Genomic DNA, 22,415 nt, shown 5'->3' with positions numbered 1-22,415 from the left:
TGAAAAAGAAAATTAAATCTTTAGTGATTTTTTCTTCCAATTTCTCTTACCTTGGAGTGATTTCCGCTGCAAAAGAGATAAGACTAGACTTCCCAAGGGATGGATCCCCAACGAGAAGCATGTGAGAATTCTGACGTGACGTATCGGTTTTCCTCGGTAGCCCACCACTGCAGAGAACAATGCAGAGGGCCAATTTAATGCACTGCATCCCGAGAGTTTTTGGTGCAAATGATGCCACAATTCTCTCGCGGGCTTTTGCCTCACCCTCCACCTCAACAAGCTCCTGCCAGGCTAGTTGGGCATAGAGCACCTCATCGGCAGACTTTGTACCAAGCTTCCGTTGCTCACTCCACACACTTATAGCACGCAAGACGAATTTAATTGTGGGCTTTTGGTACTCTTTTGTCCACTGAAATTGATACTGCAACACCCCACAGGCAATCACACGATCGCCAGCATCGCAAATTTCAACTAAATCCTCCTCAAGTGTCACAATCATTACCGTTGGGAAAACGGAGACACTCAGAAGTTCCTGCATTGTAAATTCCTGATATTGCATATACTTCATTGGATCCTTTGTGGAAGACAAATCCTGCATTCGTCCACGACATTTATTTGGGCCATCTGCATCCGGACACTTTGTTGGAGGATCAAAGGCAAAATTCCGAAAGTACTGTGCGTGGCACATTACAGTTTTCTTGCAACGACTACACGTATATTGGCGCCTATACTCAACTATTACGCTCTTTGACATCCTCACAACGCTTCCTGGAATGAAAAAGGAAATCCATAGGAGCGTATATCCATAAATCTATTTTGGTGGGTATTTTGTAAGCAATTTATGTCCTTATTGAACTTCAAAGACGATAAAAATGGATAAAAAAAACTAATTTAGGAGTTAACGGCTAATTGAATTCGTAATTATAGCTTTTGAGAATTTATTTTGAGCAATTCTAACGCTTGACGTTTCTTTTTCAACATTTGACGTTTATTGATTTAGTTGTCGGTCCAGTAGAATTTTTCAGCGGACCTGATGAAGAAGGAATGAATCCTTCGAAACGTCGTATGTGAAATGTCGTAATGTACGATTTTTGACAAAAAAATGTCAAACGTTTTAAGTTTATACTAAGGTTTTTAGTTTCTTTTCTAACGTTTGACTTTTAAAATTTATTCTAATGTCTGAATTCATTGTAAAAAAAAGTTTAATTATTTCTGAAAATCTTTAAGATATCTTCTAGCTCGTCTAGCTCCCTTATTTGAACATTCAAAAATTCCCGCATTTAACGGTTATTCGATGAGTGTGCGCAAGGAATGGAATTCACCGCACAATGTTTCCTCGCCACAAAATCAAATCAATGTTATAATAGTAAATTGTGCCACGAGGGGGGTCAAAGAGAAGTCCGCCCTACTCCCCCTCCCCCCTCTAAACTTGAGGGATGTGGAGTTTATTGTCTATCGATTTTTCGACTCGACTCACGAAAATACTATTACGCAACTTTCCCGTGGCGATGTTTGGATCACTTTTGTAGAGAACACAGCACGAGCGAGACGAAAGTGCGGTGGAAAATTCTTTTTTGTACCTTGTGTGTGTGTTGAGACAAATAAGAAAGGAAATTGTTAAAGAGTGACAGTGTAGCTTTTGCTAAAACCGAAACTTTTCCACCTTCGCAATGAGAGTATTTTTTGTGTATTTTCTCGTGCTGACCGTAATTGTGAAGCACTCATCCCCAGCGACAATATGGAAGGATGTAAATACAGTCACCCCAAAGCCAGGGGATGATGTGAATGAGGAAGTATTGGAGCTGGCACACCTGAAGAGTCTCACGATGCATGGGGATGATGCAAAGGATTTACCGAGTCTAGAACAGCAACTGAATGCCTTGGAGGATGTGAAGAAACCCCCTCACAGAGGACAACCCGAGGAGGCAACTGGATCCAACGATGTACCCAACGACACAAACACCGAGGAAGATGAAGATAAAGGCCTAGAGTATGAGAGTGATCTGAAACCCCTGTTGAAGAATAATCATGGAAAATATTCAGCCTTCGATATGGCTCAATATGTTTTCTGGACTGGTGATGAAGCTGGTGTGGCGCGTGCCATTGAGGAGTTAATTCATGAGAACTACATCAGTCGCGAAAAGGCCATAAAGTTGCTGAGTGATATTAAAATGGAAATTGAATATCTGCAAAAGGCCTATGGGTCCCGTGGGTTGACTAGAGCCCCACCAACAGTACCCACTACCACCCCAATGTCCACCTCAGCCCTACCCCCAGACAATGAGTCCAAATCCGAATTTCTCAGTCGACTTCGCGGTATGGCCACGAGTGGGCAGTACGGAAATATTCTCGAAAGTAATGCCGTGGATTACGATGAGGCAGCTGGGCGGCTTCGCTTAGCAGACTTCCTGTATGCTGAATACTCCCTCGAGGAGATAATCTACCAATTGGCAAAAGTAATGTTCTCCCAATCGCTAACAAAGGGCTCCGAGCATGCCCACATTGCACTCCAGCGACTCACGGAATTCCTCGAATCTGAAGGCAATTACGGACGCATCTCGCCGAGTTTGCAGAAAAAAGTACTCGATGTCCTTCTTGCTGCTCTCTCAGACACCCTAGCCGATGTCCAAAATTCCCAGCAGCAACAGCAGCAGCAGCTTCCCATTCACAAGGAACAGCAACACAAGTAAAGAACATTGTACCAAAGTTCCTACGTGCCCCCCTACATAAAAAAATCACCCACACACCATACGTGTATGATGTAATAGCAATCCCTTCCCGTGGTTAAATATCATAAAACTCGGTATAAAGTTGCATCGATCAGCATCAGTTGGGTTGGAAGTGCGAAAATGAATTTGTAAGTAAGGTTGGGGTTTAACCAGAGCCTTGTAGCCAGAAGTTTATTCAAGACGAGGTAAATTGTCGCTTCGCTCCAATTTACCTCGCCCCGCTTCGCGGGGATTTGTTGCGCTTCGCGCAAATTTTAGAGAGAAAATAAATTGTGATGGTTTAAAGGCAGATTTGGGCCACTTATCAAACCCAAAAGAAAAAACTTGCAAAGAGAAGAAATCATTTTCATACAATACTTTAGGCGCCAAATTCAAAAATTTGCAAAAACTGCATGAAATCTCTATGGGGGCTACATGAAGGGGGGCTTTGGGGGGAAAATGAATACGGCCATCTGAAACCGCCTGTTATAAGGGGCCTCTGTACCAAATTTCATCGCGATCGGATAAACGGTGTGGATTTGTATAGAAAAGTCGGAACGACGATTACCAACAAACAGGCCTTTCTTTATTATATAGATGAAATAGAGAATTATTAAATTACTTTTTATTTAAAAAGGACGATAATTTACGAGTGTTGAGCTTTGAGATGCATTAAGTCATATAAACGGTTTTTGCATTCGAATTAGAAGTTTTTGACAATTTATGAAAATCTTACGTTTGACGTTTATTTTCTAACGTTTAACGTTGTTTTTCTCTGACGTTTTACAAGTTTTTAACTAATTATTAGCATAAAATATCACTTTTTAGTAAAGATGTTATTTATTTTTTAGATTTCCAAAACGGAGGAATAAGTAGATTTGAAGATTAACTTACATTCAATTCTTTAAAGACGAAATTTGTTAAAAAAAAAACAATAAACCAACAACAGATGCTGATTGATATGTCAATTTTAATTATTAAAGAAAAACGAGAAAAAATGGCATTTAGTAAAAGCGAGAGGTTACACCATAGGCAACAAAGGGTTGCGCAAAATCTTTTTCCACATGAATAGCCCCCATGCTTCCAAATTATTTTGTCATTTTGGGGGATTTTTTTCCCAATAAATATCTCCCAATATATAATATTTTGCTTGATAAGCGGAAATAAAAGAATTTTATGGGAGACATGTGAAAAACCTGCATAAACTTAGCCATAGATACATTATATATTTTCTTCTAACCCAAAGGAAAATATATATTAGTTGTGACATTGAAAGTGTTTTCTATTTTATGCTACATATATATAAATTATATATATAGAAGGAAAAACAAATATATCAAATTGATCCAAACTTATCTCGTCCATTTCTATCGATGTTTACACAAGAAAATAAATAAATAAAAATTATAATTAAATGTCTTCTCGTAATTGCAGCATTTTAAGGAGAATAAGTTACAATAATAAAACAGAATAAGATTTCGGATTTAAAAGATCAATTCGATTGTAAAACTCTCACACAAAAAAGCTTCATTTAAGGAAAATTCTAAAGAAAAGAAAGAAAAAAAAAACATTCAGAGCATTCTCCATGCTGAGGAAAAGGTCATCTTTAAACAATGTAAAATTGATTACAAGAATGGATAAGCAGAGACAAAAATGTAGTCTATAAGACGGAGTGAAAAAAAAAATAAATATCACAACTTGTATTGCAATATTAGAGGTGAAACAATAGTGTTAACATGAAACTAAAATGTATGTAACAATGCAATGACAATTTAAAGACGATAATAAAGAGACAAATATTAGATGAAGATATCTCTTTTAGACAAAGTATGTGTGTATATATTAAATTGATGTGATTAAGACGGATTCCCCTTCTTTAATTTCCTCTCCATCGTCAATTATTCCTCATGCGGCAACAACACATCCATTATTATCTTACTTTACTCGTAATCCACACACTTATGTACAGAATATACCCCCAAGTACTCAATATTATGCCTAAATAATCAATATAAGAACGTTCCACATGCGGTGGCAAACAGAAGAAAAGAAGGCAAATGCGAATTAATATCATAAGAAGCTTTTATTGATATCACAGAGTCATTTCTCGCAATATCATCCCACTGTGTTCTCTTCAACATCCCCAACAGATAAATGGCCTTATGTTAGTATGTTTAACGCGCAATTTCACTTTCTGCCCTCTTTACCACATCAAAAAGATTCATTTGGATAGAAAGCAATTTATGCATAGTGCTAGTGCCATTATAATGGAATTTATATACAAACTCCAAAGTCAAAGAATCAATTTCCACAGCAAATATGTATTCAGCAATGGTAAGATGATACTTTAACCTCTAGGCCGCCAAGCGGGGTCGTTGAACGACCCCAGCCCTATATTTCGTGCTATAACTTAATAAATATAAAAGATACCATTCCCATCTTTTGGAAATAAGTTCTTTGGTTATCTGAGGAGGTTGTGTAAAAATTTCAGCTCAATCCGTCCACCACAAGAAAAGTTATTAAGGAAAATGTAGAAGAAGGGAATTCAAAAATTGGTGTAACGGCCATGCTGCGGAAAATTTCTCAGAATGAAGTTAGTCACATCATAAATCATATGGTTGAAGGGGGTTGAAGGGTTGTGTTTACTTTCTCACTTTACCTTCTCAGTGTCAGAATTATCGCGAATAAGTAACATAAACAAATAAAACATAATTAGAAGCATATAAATGTGCAAAACAATAAAGAATATTCGAGAAATATTGCCATTTATCATGATGCGGGAAGTGAGGGGAATGTGGGGAAGTAGTGAAAAAAAATAGCAGTTGCGGTAAACTTCGTGGCAAATTTCTCACGAAGAAAGTGTGAAAAAGGAGTGAAAAATGTTTTTCCCTAATATCTTCTTCTGCGTGTTTCCGGGTGGCGAATTTGTGATGCAAGGGGCAAGAGGACTATATAAGGAGTCTAAAGGTAGTGACCCGACAGTTCCCGGTTTTATAGTTTATGAGAAAATCGACTTCCTTCTTGGGGTCGTTCAACGACCCCACCTTGGCGCTTTAAGGAAGCTCCAAGGTCTTGGCGGCCAGCAGGTTAATGTCGATATATTTTGTGTTCTTCTGAGTTCATTGGCTGTGTGTGGCGCAAATTCTTTTTTTTTTTTTAATTCGTCAACCAATGTAGGTAATCCACCAATTTTCCAAGGTGAGATCACATTGAAGAGGGAATTCTTTAACCTAGATATTTGTGGGTGAAATAGTAACAATATAAATTCATGTCAGAAATAGCTTAATCCCTCACAGAAGTCAAAGCTTTCAAAGAAGTTTATTCTCTTTTTTAAACCAAATCATTTTGATTAAAATCAAACATTAAAAAATATTATTTTAGAGAGATTTTACATGAGAATTCTAAGTGTTTTCAATAACAAAAAAATCAGATTAAATCCATAAACTCAAGAATTCATCTAATATGCCACCTTATGTGGAAATTTAAGTAAAATTAAGCCCACATATAAATTGAATTCTCGACTTTATCATTGCATCTTCGATACACGTAAAATAAATAAAATTATTGGTAACACCCACGCGGAATTATTCATAAAGTATTCCATTTCCAAAATGTATCAATTACAAGAATTGTAGTTGTATTGAGTTACTTTCCGAGCCAACATCACGTATAAAGTTTGTGCGCTCGGAAAATGTTTTTGCGACATTTTCGAATATTTAACATATTATTTCATATTTCCTGCGTGTGTCCGTTCTTTGTGAAAAAAGATAAGGATAATAATGGATATAGAATTGTTCAAACTTACAAGCAAGACCTCTTGTATACGTCACAAGTTGTAATTTTAGTGATTGGAACTATCATTTGCACACAACAGGGATACTTTGAAAGCATAGACTTTAATTCAGACTGGGACATAGTTAAAGCATCAGGATTTATCAATCTTTTAGCTCCGATTGTGATTACCGCAATTATACTCATAGTGACAATTTTAACGTCACGACAGCATGCAATGATTTTTCGAAAAATTGATTCTCTTGAGTGGAATCTTCTCAACAAGTGTAAAATAGCAATCAATTTCGATGGTCTATGTAGGAGAACATGGATAGAAGTATCTATTTCAAACATCTACATGCTTTTCCTGCTTCTTGTTAGATTCTACAAAGTTCATTTTACATCTGGATTCGTGATATTCTTTCATTTCAATTTGGTAGTAGTTGATTTAACCTACATCATTGCCTTTTGCCATTTTTCCTTCCTAAATCGCACCCTTGCGGCATTTATGAAATCTGTCCGCATGTTCCTTGAGGCTAAATACAATTTCGCGAGTCAACGGGAAAATTTAAAATTATTTCGTAATTTAAATTGCTTCTACATGGAATACATAGATATTAAGAGGATAATTGATAGAATTCTTGGGATAATGATGAGTATTAATGTAGCTTATGATTTCTTCGAATTCACCTTTACATCGTACTTATTTCTACGAACAATCGATACGAGTAATCGTATTCGGGTGATTTTGAAGTTTCTTCAATTATGCGGTAAAATTTTCAAATTTCTCTATTTTACTGAGCAAGTGGAGAAATTCTACAGAGAGGTAAGAAAATTTTATGAAAACATCTTTATTTGTGATAATTAACACTTGAACCTACACTACCCGTCAAAAGTTTCCGGGCAAGCAAAAATGGGGTATTTTTGAAGGCAAATTTTAAGTGGCTATATTTTCGGCTGTGATTAACCAATTTTCAAAAATTTACCAGTTTTGGAAAGGTACATTTCTCACCTTTCCAAACCTGGTAAATTTTTGAAAATCGGTCAACCCGTTATTTCTTGGCAGCCATTTTGGTAAACCTAGGCAAAAGTATTTTTCTCACAATTTTACAAATTTTCACTTTGACCTTTTGCATCTCGGCCGCTAGTGCACCGATTTTAAAAAATAGATAGTCGTTGGAAAGGTAATTTAATTCCCTTTCCAAATCTGGTAAATTTTTGAAAATCGGTCAAGCGGTTCGGTCGTGGCAGCCATTTTAGTGAACCATAGTGAAAAACTACACTTTTGTCTATATCTCAGCTTGTGGTTGACCGATTTGAACAAACTCGGATTCAAATGGTAGCTAATCATGTCCCCTAACTTTAAAAAAAAAATTATCTCGATCCGTCACGTGGTTCTTTTTTAATGTTTTTTTATGTGATACCCTTATGTTACAAATAGGGTACCATAATTTCATTCGTTGACCATTTAATTTTTATAAGTTACACTTGGCCCAAATTTCATCAAAATTAAAAGTAGACATTATTATCTAACTTTTAAAAAAAATTTCACTCAAATCCATCAAGGGGTTCTCATGTAATGTCATTTTTTGTGAAGCTATGCGCGATTTTTGACTTTCTACTATTCTGCCCCCCCTCCCCCCACCAAATGATGACCCAAATTGTAATCAAAATCTTTGTACAAACATCCTTGACCTCATTTTATATTGTTATGCCAATGGGATTTGAAATTAAATAAAATTATTAAATTTATAACTTGAAATCTGCTAATACTCATATTGTGGCTCTTGAGGTGGTCAAAATAAAGATTTTGGGTGAAAAATCATCAATTTTTTTTTAATTAAATAGAAAAAAAAATGAGTCAAAACAAGGTCCAGAACATCATTACTAACATTTTTAAACCGATTTAGCAAGGATTTGAGTCAAATTACACTCCAGGGCCCATAGATTGGTTGAGCCGAATTGCCAAATTTTAACCCAAAAATCGCGCATAGCTTCACAAAAAATGACATTACATGAGAACCCCTTGATGGATTTGAGTGAAATTTTTTTTAAAAGTTAGATAATAATGTCTACTTTTAATTTTGATGAAATTTGGGCCAAGTGTAACTTATAAAAATTAAATGGTCAACGAATGAAATTATGGTACCCTATTTGTAACATAAGGGTATCACATAAAAAAACATTAAAAAAGAACCACGTGACGGATCGAGATAATTTTTTTTTAAAAGTTAGGGGACATGATTAGCTACCATTTGAATCCGAGTTTGTTCAAATCGGTCAACCACAAGCTGAGATATAGACAAAAGTGTAGTTTTTCACTATGGTTCACTAAAATGGCTGCCACGACCGAACCGCTTGACCGATTTTCAAAAATTTACCAGATTTGGAAAGGGAATTAAATTACATTTCCAACGACTATCTATTTATTAAAATCGGTGCACTAGCGGCCGAGATGCAAAAGGTCAAAGTGAAAATTTGTAAAATTGTGAGAAAAATACTTTTGCCTAGGTTTACCAAAATGGCTGCCAAGAAATAACGGGTTGACCGATTTACAAAAATTTACCAGGTTTGGAAAGGTGAGAAATGTACCTTTCCAAAACTGGTAAATTTTTGAAAATCGGTTAATCACAGCCGAAAATATAGCCACTTAAAATTTGCTTTCAAAAATACCCCATTTTTGCTTGCCCGGAAACTTTTGACGGGTAGTGTATTTAGAAAATAAACTAAACTAAATCAGACATTACAGGAGCTGAGATATAGGCAAAACAAAATTTTGAGGTTATTCAAAATGGCGGACGGAGGGGGGGGTGGATTTGACCTCATAATCGGATGTCTTCCAGTCGATATTTAAACTTTGCCGTTTACCGCAAGTCTCTATCTATCACCGTTCTCTCGCAATTAGGCGATAGGTCCCGGCCGGGCGACCGGCCGGCCGGAAAAAAATTTTTTGGCGCATACGTTTTTTGGAATGTGGGGACCCTAATTCGTGCTCATCCCAAGTTTGAGCCCGATCTGACGACTTTCGATTTTGCTCGGTACACAAAAGCTGTGTCTGAAAGAAACACAGCTAAAATGTAATAAGATCCTTGAAATTGACCTAAAAATTATGAAGACTTATATAGTAAAAGTAAAGCTTTTAATACTTGGAAAAACTTCTTTGTGAGTCCTTAACACTTCGCAGGAAAACCAAAAATCAAAATCACATAATGTATAATAATACCCACATAGTATCTATACATATTGACATCTTAATACATAAAGCTGAAAAGTTTGTTTGTTTGTTCGTGGCACATGAACTCCTCCGAAACGGCTGGGCCGATCTTGATGAAAGTTGGTAGGGGGATAGAGGGGGTCAATACGAGCTACAAGCGCTATATGGGATTCTGCCCCAACCCCCCTTTATAGCGCCCCCCCAGAAAAATTGATTTTTTCCCAAGGGGTCAGATAACGGGATTTTTTTATTTTAACAATTTTCGGGGTACCGTATTATTCATCCCCCTACTAATATACGCCACCCTTTTATAGCTTAAAATGGAGTTTGCTCACACGTGATTGGGGGCTCGGGTTGACTAGTGTGAATATAAATTGAATTTTCGATTTTATCATCTCATCTTCGATATACATGTAAAATAAATAAAATTATTGGTAATCTATCTACGCGGAATTATTTATAAAGTTTTCCATTTCCAAAACGGATTAATTAAAGGAATTGTAGTTTTATTGAGATACTTTCAGAATCAACATCACACAGAGTTTGTGTGCGCGCGGAAAATGTTTCTTCAACATTTTTATATATTTAGCTTAATTTTTCATTTTACATGCATTTGTCCATTCATAGTGAGAAAAAATAAGGAAAATGAATACAGGATTGTTCAAACTTACATTCAATACCTCTTCATGGTGGGACAGGTGGCAATTTTTATAATTACAACCACAATTTGCGCACATGAGGGATATTTTGAAAACCTAGAGTTCAATTCCGATTGGGACATAGTTAAAGCATCTGGATTAATTAATCTCGTAGCTCCAATTGTGATTACTGAACTTATAATCACTGCAACTATTTTAACGGCAAAGCAACATGCAATGATATTTCAAAATATTGATTCTCTTGAACAGAATCTTCTTAAGATTTGCAAAATTTTCGTTAATTTTGATGGCTTATGTAGGAGAGCATGGATAGAAATTTTTATTTCAATTCTCTACCTGCCCGTCTTGCTCCTTGTTAGATTCTACAAGATTCACTTTACATCTGGTTACGTGATATTCATTCATTTTAATTTGGCTGTTGTTGATTTAAGCTACATTCTTTCCCTTTGCCATTTTTCCTTTCTAAATCGCACCCTTACGGCGCTCATGAAGTCTGTCCGGATGTTCCTTGAGGCTAAACAACGCAAATTCACCAGTCAAGAGGAGAATCTAAAATTATTTCGTAATTTAAATTGCTTCTACATGGAATACATAGATATTAAGAGAATAATTGATAGAATCGTTGGTATCATGTTGAGTATTAATGTAGCTTATGATTTCTTTGACTTCACCTTTACATCGTACTTATTTCTACGGACAATCGATACGAGTAATCGTATTCGAATTATTTTAAAACTTTTTCAACTTTGCGGAAAAATCATCAAATTTCTCTATTTTATTGGTCAAGTGGAAATATTTTACAGAGAGGTAAGAAAATTTGAAATTATTTGTTTATTTATTGAATCTGTATTTAGAGTCCGATTTAGAGTTAATATAGTTGGAGGCAGACTAGTTAACCTGAATTATCATGAAACGAGATTTTTTTTTAATTTAAAGGCAAATTTTTAATTTTATTTATTTTTTTTTTAATTTTAAGGACTAAAAAGCGTCCCGACTAAAGATTTTTGTAGTAAATAGTAAATACAAAAGTCCTTTACACTTAAAAAAAAACCTTTGAGGATTTTTAACATCTCGATGTAAACCCGAAAATGAATCAATTAATTTATTAGGTATGGTGTTGTAGGAGAAACTCTCAATTTATTTACTGTTAATTAGTTTCTTTTATGTCATGAAGGGTCATCCATAGAAATTAAAGAGAAAGATGGTCTTATTTGATTCCAATTAAGGTCGGTTTTGACAAAGAATAAAATTTCATTTTTCTAAAAGAATAAACTTGTTTATCTACTTTTTTTTCAAAATTTATTTATTTATTCAAATTTTTGAATTACACTCTCCAAGATCGCATTTAGGGCATTTTCCCCTATATATCGTTTCCCAATCAACTTAATCCATACCATTTTCTCATCTCATATTTAATTTATATACAAAGAAGTAATTAATTACACTAGACAACAAATATTCCGAAATAGCTTTTATGTTTTATTGAATAAACTATCAGTCTTAGAATCTCCGAATCAAAGAATGAAGATTCAATTTATCCTTTAGTAAATACTAAATAAAACATTTTTAATGATGATGTAACTTTTTAATATTAGGAATATTCTCAAAGTACAATGAATATTCATGTTTATTTTCTTTTTGTTTTTTAAAAAAGCATAAATTTTACGCATAGTGTAAGAAAACAATTAATTTGTCCTTAAATAAATTAATCTACGCCATTAAATGAAACCTATAATTTAATTCTCATTACATTCTAATCATTTGATCAACGTGCACAAATGTTAAAAAATGTTTCTACAAAAATTCCAAGTTTTCAATTTTCTCCTCATAGTTTTCAGCTTATGCCCATTTATTGTGAAAAAGTGCAAAAATGTGTACATCGTGCATCAAAAACGTCATCACATCTACATTGTCCTCATTGAGAGTTATACCTTTCTCGGTGTTGCAGCTATTTTTGCTTATTTTGGATTTTTCATACAAGATGACTTCCATGAGAATTGGAATATCATAAAAACATGCGGATTTATAATTCACGCCACCCCCATTTTAATATCCGAACTCAATGCTCTTGTGATTTTCTTCACAGCACGACAACATGCTGAAATTTTCCGCAATATTGATACACTTGAGCGAAAGCTTGAGAAAAATTGCGGGATTTCCATTAAATACGATGGACTCTGCCGAAAAGGGTGGTGTGAAATAATTGCATCGACGGTGTATGCGAATTTTTTACTTTTTGTAAAAATTCGTCAAGTTTATAAATCTTCCGGATTTATAATTGGCTTCAATATTATCTTAACAATTGTTGATTTGTGCTACATCTTCATTATGTGTCACTTCTCCTTCATGAGTCATGCACTTGTGCTCCTCATGAAGGACATTGGTGCGGCAATTGTTAATAAATCTCAAACAATTACAAATTGTATGGCATATGATAAAATTGTACGAGAATTTGCATTCTTCTTCAGGGATTATGGTGTTATAAAGAAATTAATTGATAAGACTTTTGGTACAATTTGGAGTGTTGATATTGCATATGATTTCTTTGCCATCACCTTTACGGCGTACCTATATGTGAGGCTAGTAAGTGAATATTGGGGTGTTACTAGTTTTTTACTTGAAACCTTGATCGTTTGTGGAAAAATCATCAAACTCTTTTATTTTACACGACAAGTTGAGATGTGTTATAGAGAGGTGAGATTCTATATTTTAACAACGTACGTAGAAATTTATTCTACGTGGATGTTTGAGGAAAGAAAATTTTCTTTTTTTGTAAATTGAAAGAAGCTAAAATAGAGTTTAAAAAACGGCTTCCAGCGTTTAAAAAGATTCAGATTTCTTAACGCAATTTTAACAATTATTAACTTCGATTTAGCGGCTTTGTCAAGTTGTTCATTTTCTTTTCTAACGTTTGAAGTTTATTTTCTAAAGTTTGACGCTTCTTTTCTAACGTTTGACGTTTCCTATCTAAACTTTGACGTTTCCTTTCTATTTATTTGACGTTTTTTTACTTTCACCGCATGACATTAAAAAAAAATATTTGACGATTCTTTTCTAACGTTTGACGTACATCATATTGTAATGTTTGATCTTTATTCTTATACGATTGATACTTATGTTCTATCATTGGATGTTTTTTTTCAACGTCTGACATTTCTTTCAAAATGATTGACGTTTCTTTATTTAATTTTTGATGTTAGTCTTTGACTTGTATTGGTTTATTTTAACGTTCATCAGTTTTATTGTTTAGGGGAAAATGATCAGTAAGAATTTTCTCTTTCCAATCCTTTCAAGGATTAAATTGTAAAATTAAAAATAAATCAAACCCTTAAAAAATTCAATAAAGAACGTTTCTCAATACTTTACAACCAATTTCTTCCACATTTTCTCTCTTTCTTTTCAGTTAGAGGAACTTCAGCGTATCGTGGTGAGAACATCGTCGGAAAGTTCTTCAGCAATTTTGCAAACTTTCCTTCATTCAAACAATAAAAAGTACTTCACAGCTGCTGGTTTCTTCGACATCAATTACAGGCTTGTTTATCAATTTCTCACCACATGCTTCACATACATGGTGATACTTTTTCAATTTGAATCCACCAGCTAGATAAATGGTTGTTCGCTCTTTTAGTAAATTAATGGCAATAAATTATTCAAAAAACACACACAAGAAAAAATATGTGTTTAATTGGAGTCATCTTTCAGCACCCTTTTGACACACCAATGTGGTAGCTAGCAGTGTGGACGCGTCCGCATTAAAATGAAAAAGTTACTCGAAGCGTTCAAATGGATAAATTTGGGGCTACTAATTGTGAATATTTGTCCCTTCCTCACAACCTACAATGGGTTTCAGTGGAAAATTTCACAGAGAAAAGCTCACTATTGGGCTATATTCTTTATTAATGCCATTGCTACGGGGGTGGAGGGTACTGCGGGGCTTTTTGGCTACCTCCTTGTGGAGGAAATCATGCGAAAATGGAATGTTCAGACCGCATTGGTCTTTATTAGTCTCACAATTCCCATTATGATCAGTCAAGTGAATATTTTGGTGATTTTTGCCCAAGGTGAGGAGCACGCAACAGTTTTCAGGATGTTGGCAAAGTTTGAAGATCGTCTCAGTGATATCCTCAACATTACCGTGGATTTTACATTGTGGCAAAGAAAGCTCTATTTTGAATTTTTCATTGCCTTCATCTACTGGATTATGATATTCTATCTCAAAGGACATTACTATACCTACGATAGCATATGGATCTTCATCTATCACATCCTTCTTGGACTAATTGATCTCAATTTCCTCCTAATTGTCTGCCACATTCGATCTACCGTGCGATGTTTGAGGATCTTCCAGAAGCAACTTCTTCTTAAATCAAAAAATCTCTCTCACTATCGTGATTTTAGGGCATTAAACATTCTCACGAGAGAATTAATGGAAATTAAACGATATGTAGATAAATCATTTGGTCCACTTCTCCTTGTTAATATTGCATATGATTTTGTAGCTTTAGTCTTTCAATTTTACTTCTATTACCACTTCTTGGATTTTCGATACAGTGATGTGTACAAATTTTGGCCACAATTTGCACAAATCTTCAAAATCATCGGATTCTCCTACAAAGCTGTGGCTTTTGTAATAGAAATGGAAGCATTTTACAAGGAGGTATGAAATTCTTTTACACTACAATTAAAAAGTTTCCGATTAAGCGAAAATTAAATTTTTTAATGAAAATTTCAATTTATTTTTAACCCTTTCACGTCCATTATTTTCTCAAAATTAAATAACTAAAATGAATTAAATTTTTTTTTTCAAGATGAAGATACGTTAAATTTTTGTAGAAGAGACCAAAAAAAACGTAATACCTCTAAATTGTCCTCCTAACCCTTTCGTGTCCAATGTGAAACATAAAAACATTGAAACATGCCATCTTTTATAACTATAATTATTTTATCGATGATCTCAGAGGATATTTCTCAGTCAGAACGTCTTCTTTGGCCTCTATTGCGTGGTTCTGATGCCTTTCTAACTTAGAAAAATAATTAAATTCATAAAAATTTGGGAAAATAAAATGTTTCTCGTATGTTTCAATGTTTCATGCGGACCCCAAAAGGTTAATCCGTCTATGGTAAATTGAATTTTAAAAATTATCAATTTTACAAATTGAATTCCTCATTTTTTTTTTAAACTGTTGCTTTTTCGGAAACTTTTTGAGGGTAGGGTAATTAAAGAGAAAAATTAATTTTATTCATTTTATCCCATAACGGGGTATTTCTTTCTATAATTTTCAGGTAAAAGAACTCAAAGATAATCTCCGCAAGGGATCCACAATCATTCCACATGGCTACTTCTACCAGATTCTTCATGAAAAGCATTGGGAATACTTTACTGCATCAAAATTCTTTGATCTTAACTACTACTTGGTGAATAATTTTTTCGCTGGATGTGTTACATACATTGTAATTATGCTTCAATTGGATTTACTTGACTATTCAACATGAAAGGATCCTCTTTTAGGCATTACCCCACATTAGGATATTTTTCCTTCATACTTTGTGTAAACATTAATTCATTGAGAAAACAAATAGGTTCATACACTTAATTAATAAATTAGTATTTATGAAGTAAATTATTAAATATGCCCTTCATCGATGCCATCAACTATCATTCTTTACCCGCAGAACTAAACAATCGTGTAATCAAAATGAAAAAGTTACTCGAAGCGTTCAAATGGATAAATTTGGGATTATTATTTGGGAATATTTGTCCCTTCCTCACAATCTCCAATGGGGTTCAGTGGAAAATTACGCAGAGAAAATGTCATTTTTGGCTAATCTTCCTCCTCAATGGAATAATGAGTGTTGTACACAACATTGCTGGTTTACTTGGCTTCATCTTGGCGGATGATATCATTATAAAATGGAATGTTCAGATTGCCCTAACTTTCATTAGTTTAGTAGTTCCGGGAATAATCTATCAAGTTAACATCATTGCCATCTTTGTAAAGGGCGAAGAACATGCCACAGTCTTCAGGATGTTTGCAAAGTTTGAACACCATTTAAATACTTCTCTGAAAATGTGTCTGGATTTAACGCTGTGGCAGAAGAAAATGTTGCAAGACTGCACCATTGTTTTTATCTACTGGACAATTGTCTTTATTCTAAAATCCGTGTATAATATGTTTGACAATAATTGGATATTTGTCTATCACACCATTCTTGGGCTAATTGATCTAAATTTCTTGATCATTGTTTGCCACATAAGATCAATTGTGAGATGTTTGAGAATCTTCCAGAGACAACTACTCACAATCTTCCGGAGATTGAGAACAAAAAGGGACTTTAGAACGTTCTACAGACTCAACAGGGAGCTAATGGATGTTAAAAGATACATAGACCAGACATTTGGACCACTTCTTCTCATTAACATTGCATACGATTTCGTTGCATTAATTTTTCAAATTTACTTCTACTCCAACTACCTACTATACTTTGATTTTGGTGGCCCACATGTTGCGCAAATCCTTAAAATTGCCGGTTTTGCCTACAAAGCTGTGGCTGTTATCACGGAAATGGAAGCTTTTTATAGAGAAGTGAGTTTATCATTCTATTTTCTTACATTTTCTTTGCTCTGTAATTTATTTTATACTACTACTCATACTAAGAAGGTTTTTTAAGCTGTATTTCCGGGATTTCTTGCTACACAATAAATCATTTTACTTCCTTTTGTTAAATTTTTCAGGTAAAAACATTGAGAAATGACTTCCGGAAAGCACCGAAAAACATCCCTGATTGTTTCTTCTACCAGGATCTTCATGAAAATAATTGGGAATACTTTACAGCAGCTCAATTCTTTGATCTCAACTACATCCTCATCACCAACTTCATTGGCGGATGCTTAATGTACATTGTAATTATGTTTCAGTTGGATTTACTTGAGAAGAGTAATTAATAAAAATTGCACTTACCTTTGATCTGTACGAGTTTCCCAACATGCGACAAGGTGGGGTATTCAGTGGAGAAGTGTGTCCCTGCGGATGGTGGCAAATTGTGGAGGGTCACGTAGCAATTGTCCCTCAAATCCGTAGATCCGGCAAGGAAGACATCATTTGAGAGAATCTTCTGCTGTGCACGTACGAGGCTTGCATTCCACTTCCGTCGCTCCTCCCAAGCATCTTCCTGGAGGCGCTGAAACAACTCCGGGACTTCTCTCTGCAAGTGACACATGCTGGAAGGATGAATTTCCGGGAATTAGGAATGAGCAACAAGTGCAAAATATAACAAAAAAAACTTACTCCACATAAACACTCATTGGCTCTGCATCCCAATCTGACGTGAGAATACTTCCAATATCATTCTCGTGGAATTTTAGCAAATAATCATCGTAAATATCCATTTTTTCGCTAAATTTTTGCAAAAGTTTAAACCACAACAAAATGAGAAAACAAAAACATAACCTTACTTTTTGCTTTGATCAATTGGCGGGATGCAACAATGTTTCCTTCTTGCTTCTTCATCAACTTGGAGAAACATTCATGTTTCATGTACCCATCGTTGCATAAAAACTGCATTTTTCCGGGCGTTTTTCCCGTCCGGGTGTGGTTTTTTGGGGCCCTGGATTTTTTCCGCGTCGTTTGGCATAAAAAAAACAAAAAAATCAATTTTATTTAATTTTATTTCTCGGAGAAAAAGAGAAAGAACGTTTCGAAACTTTGTGACGTCTCGCTCCCACACTGTCAACTTTGTTGTGTGAGTGAGACGCATTGCTGCAAAATCATCGCTTTCTCTCGCTCACACTTTCTGTTTTTCCCAATTTTCTTGCCTTTTCCGGGCGAATTTTCCATCCGGGTGCGGGTTTTCGGATGTAAAAGACGACGCCGCGTCGTTTGGCATCAAAAACGGGGAAAATTCAATTTTATTTAATTTCAAAAACTTCCCAGAGTGTAAAAAGCCAAAAAACGGAAGTCTAAATTCAGGGGCAGCATTCCCTCTCGCTCCCTCCCTCCCCCCTCTCGCTCGCACATCGTCCACTACATTAGTACATGTCGCATGTTCGAATATGTTATAGTTATTTGCAATACAAGCTGATTTAGCAGACGAAGAAAATGCGTTTTTTCTCCTTTTTTCAGAATAAAAAAAATGCAATTTTATCGTAAAAAAAACTTGGTGTAAAATGATTTTAAGTTAAAAGTTGCTTCCTGGTGAAAGTCTCTGTGTTTTTTTCTATATGTTCGTACCCGCGGGTGTCGCGGGATGGCCGTGAATGAGGAGCCTCGGCGGATGTTTGAAGTCTTCCTGCAGCGGAAGCTCAATGTCCTCCATGGAGCTGTGCTGGGTAGTGGTAAGGTGACAGAGCAGGAACTTCTTGAGGCATACCGCCAGTACCAGGATGACGGGGAGATTCGTGTTCCGGCGCCAGACACGACGGAGCGCAACAATCAACGTCTCATCTTTGGCAGTGCCATCCTCCTCTTTATTCTCGTAGCTACCCCACTGATTAGCATTGTTCTCGAGCAAGCAATCGCTACGAGGTGTCTCGTGCCCAATAACTACCTTGTCTGGGAAGCCACACGTCCCATCTCCGATTGTGACTTCTGTCGTGGCATCCATGGCCCCCTGATATTTGGGAATCTCACCAAGGAGGAATTCCGACCGTATGCGTACTCGTCACAGCCGATAATCCTCAAGAATGCCATCTCACACTGGCCAGCTACGAAATTGCTCAACTACACCTTCCTCCGGGATCTCTATGGCAAAATTCCAGGTGCCCTCGACAGTGTCCAGAGTGATTGTCAATTCTTGCACTTTAAATCCAACTTTCTCACCCTCCGTGACGTCTTCTCCATGTCCCAAAGTCGTGCTGAATTCCGCAAAGGGGAGCTGCCGTGGTACGTTGGATGGAGTAACTGTCATCCTCAGATTCTCACGGAACTACGGAAGCTCTACCCACGACCCCACTTCCTACCCGACGACGCTGAGATGCCCAATACGGATTTTATTTTCTTAGGCTACGAACAGGGTGCTGTGATGCACCTGGACTACATCCCACGCCTCATGTGGCAAGCCCAGCTTCGTGGCAACAAGAGTTGGGTACTTGCTCCCACACCCGAATGTGATTCCCAATGCAAAAGCTTCACATTCTACGTCGAACCCGGAGATGCTGGTAAGACTTTAGTATTTTTAAATTCTTTAACAGAGCTCTAATTTGTTTCATTTTGCCTGATTTGCAGTGCTCGTGGATACACGGCTGTGGTACCATGGAACGTACGTGCCCAAAGGAGAATTTTCTCTGACAATTCAGTCAGAGTACGGCTAAGAAGAATCTTCCAAATATCCCCCCACGTTAAGAGAATTCATACTCCCTTCGCCTGAAAAAAAAAGGATAAATTGTGCCATTGATAGACGTAGTCAGATTCCTGGTGGAGTGTCCTTCTAATCCACGCCCCCAAGAAAAGAAAAACCCAAAGAGATTAAAAGCCATTGACATGGAGGAAGAGGATATAACCAGGATAACTCCAAAGTGTAGACAGAAAATGTGTCCAAATTGTACATTTAACCATCCCCGTTAACTTTTTAATTTAATTTAATTTTTGGCTAGTCATAGTAACTAACTCAATTCGACTATGATCATGTCCTTTTTAATGTATACCGGCAAGATCAATAAAATGCAATAAATTAATTCAAAAACTAAAAGACTTTTTATTGGAAAATCTTTATTTTTTTTGATCATTCTAATTTTTTCTGCAAAAAGGAGATTATTCATCGATGAATGAGTCATGTTTTCATTAAAAGAAACCAACCGTGGCAAGATTTGTTAAAGATTAAAAAATAACTTGCGTTAGCAGCACAAAACACCTTCCAGGAGTGTCGGCAGGAAACCCGCGGCTTAAGGGTGGTCTCTTGGGAAAGCTGTTAGAATTTACTCATTTTTAATGTTGTCATTTTTGGGGGTTTTTCTTAAACTCAGTTTTCCGGTGTTGCCCACATTTAAAGACTAATTAATGAAGAGTAAGAAAATCACTTTCCGCCATCTTAAGATTTTCCGACTTTTCTTTTCTTTCCTAAAACACAAAGGTAGGTTTTTCTCAGGATCTACTGAATGGATTTTGATGGGGTAAAAGGGTAAAAAGCAAATGGAAGAGGAAGGATTAGCGGAGAATGTACCGGAACAAATTTTTGAATTTCGACTCAGAAGTTGAAAAAAGTCAATAGGAATATTTGTCTGCTCCTAACGTTATTCTTTGATTTAAAAATAAATCTTAACTCTCTCAAAAACCTTCTCACATTTTTCGATGGTGAAAAAAAACAAAAATTTAATGCTTGCAACTGAATATAATTATAATTGAATTTTAGAATTGCTTTTTAGGTCGACATCGTTATTTTCCGAAGTTATTCAGACTAAAATATAAGCCTGGACAACAAAAATGGCGCTTAGGCGGTGGTTGTAGGTTGAACAGCAGCAGCAGCAGTACCAGCGGCTTGCTGTGCAGTACCAGCGGCTTGCTGAGCAGCACCAGTAGCAGCATCAGTAGCTTGCTGAGCAGTTTGTTGAGCAGCACCAGCGGCTTGCTGAGCAGCACCAGCAGCAGTACCAGCGGCTTGTTGAGCAGCACCAGCAGCAGTACCAGCGGCTTGTTGAGCAGCACCAGCAGCAGTACCAGCGGCTTGTTGAGCAGCACCAGCGGCTTGTTGGGCAGCACCAGCAGCAGTATTAGTAGCTTGCTGAGCAGCTTGCTGAGCCTGTTGGGCAGTCTGCTGGGCAGCTTGCTGGAGAGCCTTAAGGGCATCAGCGGGAATCTGTACAACACTGGTCACAACTTGTCCGCCAGCCTGGATCAATTTTCCGGTAGCATCTACGACAACGTTCACGGTGTTTCCAGCAGCATCAGCAATGGTGGCGGTGATCTTTCCAGTTGAATCGGCAACAGCATTGGCAACTTGTCCTGTACCATTGGCGAGAGCCTGTACACCACCCTGTACTGCCTTCAGAGCGCTCTGAAGAGCCTGGGTAGCGCCTTGCATGGCCTTAGTGATGCCGTCAGTGAAAGCTTGGGTGGCTGAGGTAACAGCATTTCCGATTCCAGTAACAACATCTCCAATGAAATCAAAGAGACCTGGCTTCGCTGAAAATAAAGAGCAGAAATGTTGTAACAAAATCGGATCCCATTTTAGGGATACCCAGAGGCAATCTCAGACTTACCATAAGCTGGTGAGAACACCAAAGCGACCGACAGAGCAACAATGATGAAACGCATTTTTACTGGTTATTTCCTTTAGCTTGAGACTTGCTAAACTGATGACTTCCCTCAATTTCCTCGGGGCTTTTATACACCCCATCCGGAGACATTTCATCATCCATCCCAGTCTTGTGACGCCGTGACGCTTCAGCATCTTTTGTTCTAACAAAGCTCCAGCGAGAACATCTGTTGCAACACAAGCTTTTACAAAATATTCGCGCGTTTTGGATGTTCTTCCCGAATTTTTCGAATTACCAATCATCTTGTTAGTTCAAGTGATAAAAAAATTTATCCATCTGTGACGCCTAAATATTTTTAGCCATATTTGCAATTTGGAGTACAAATGCTCAATCTACAATAAATATCTTCCAGTTTCCAGATAATTCCGGTTCTTTTTGTGGGTTTGAAGCATCTGTAGACATTGGAGTGAAACACGTGGAGTAGTTAACAAAACATGAGGATATTTTTAATGCAAATTAAATAAATTCAAGTGTTTTGGATGGAGTCTTATGACCGAGAAGTCGTATGACCATTTCGAAACAAAAATTTTATTTGGATTTGAATTTTTTATGTATTTTTTGAAGTAAAAAAATATATATATATATATATTTGCATGGAATTTCGAGAACAGAAGAACATAAAAATACGAAAAATCATTTTAACGAATTATTGTGTTTTAAAAACTTCAAATTTAATAGTTTTTACTTTAAGTCATTGTGGAATAATCATGTTATATGTAGAAAAAATCCGGAAAATGCATAAAAGAGAGCAAAAACCGTTATGTTAATTTTTGAATAATTATTTTATTTTAAATTTTTGATAATAACTTTCACCA

General features: G+C 36.2%; 5 protein-coding genes across 7 annotated transcripts in view; 3 read left to right on the top strand and 2 right to left on the bottom strand.

The window, feature by feature from the left end:
* Positions 1 to 17,810, bottom strand: part of LOC129796067 (DNA helicase MCM9-like) — a 35,565-nt gene extending 17,755 nt beyond the window's left edge. For all 3 annotated transcript variants that reach the window (XM_055837765.1, XM_055837767.1, XM_055837764.1), the window contains exons 1-3: positions 17,639 to 17,810; positions 17,312 to 17,571; positions 51 to 768 (exon numbers count right to left, since the gene is read on the bottom strand). In XM_055837765.1, coding sequence (XP_055693740.1) covers positions 51 to 768; positions 17,312 to 17,571; positions 17,639 to 17,739 — 1,079 coding nt within the window. In that variant the 5' untranslated portion in view covers positions 17,740 to 17,810. The remainder of the gene's footprint in view (positions 1 to 50; positions 769 to 17,311; positions 17,572 to 17,638) is intronic.
* LOC129796209 (mitochondrial uncoupling protein Bmcp-like) overlaps positions 1 to 22,415 on the top strand; it is a 590,308-nt gene that overhangs the window by 228,318 nt on the left and 339,575 nt on the right. The window lies entirely within an intron of this gene.
* On the top strand, positions 1,396 to 13,774 carry LOC129796191 (uncharacterized). The gene is made up of 2 exons (XM_055837968.1): positions 1,396 to 2,686; positions 13,756 to 13,774. The coding sequence occupies exons 1-2, from the start codon at positions 1,671 to 1,673 to the stop codon at positions 13,757 to 13,759; spliced, it is 1,020 nt and encodes a 339-aa protein (XP_055693943.1). The 5' UTR covers positions 1,396 to 1,670; the 3' UTR covers positions 13,760 to 13,774.
* On the top strand, positions 18,240 to 20,036 carry LOC129796194 (uncharacterized). Its single transcript, XM_055837971.1, has 2 exons — positions 18,240 to 19,506; positions 19,574 to 20,036. The coding sequence occupies exons 1-2, from the start codon at positions 18,597 to 18,599 to the stop codon at positions 19,657 to 19,659; spliced, it is 996 nt and encodes a 331-aa protein (XP_055693946.1). The 5' UTR covers positions 18,240 to 18,596; the 3' UTR covers positions 19,660 to 20,036.
* On the bottom strand, positions 20,656 to 22,150 carry LOC129796229 (uncharacterized). The gene is made up of 2 exons (XM_055838012.1): positions 21,544 to 22,150; positions 20,656 to 21,466 (listed from the first exon to the last, which is right to left on the bottom strand). The coding sequence occupies exons 1-2, from the start codon at positions 21,596 to 21,598 to the stop codon at positions 20,775 to 20,777; spliced, it is 747 nt and encodes a 248-aa protein (XP_055693987.1). The 5' UTR covers positions 21,599 to 22,150; the 3' UTR covers positions 20,656 to 20,774.

The sequence above is a fragment of the Lutzomyia longipalpis genome, chromosome 4 (assembly GCF_024334085.1).
Source record: "Lutzomyia longipalpis isolate SR_M1_2022 chromosome 4, ASM2433408v1".
NCBI classification, from domain to species: Eukaryota; Metazoa; Arthropoda; class Insecta; order Diptera; family Psychodidae; genus Lutzomyia; species Lutzomyia longipalpis.
Note: the sequence above shows the minus strand (reverse complement) of the source record. Positions and strands in the feature narration are given on the sequence as shown.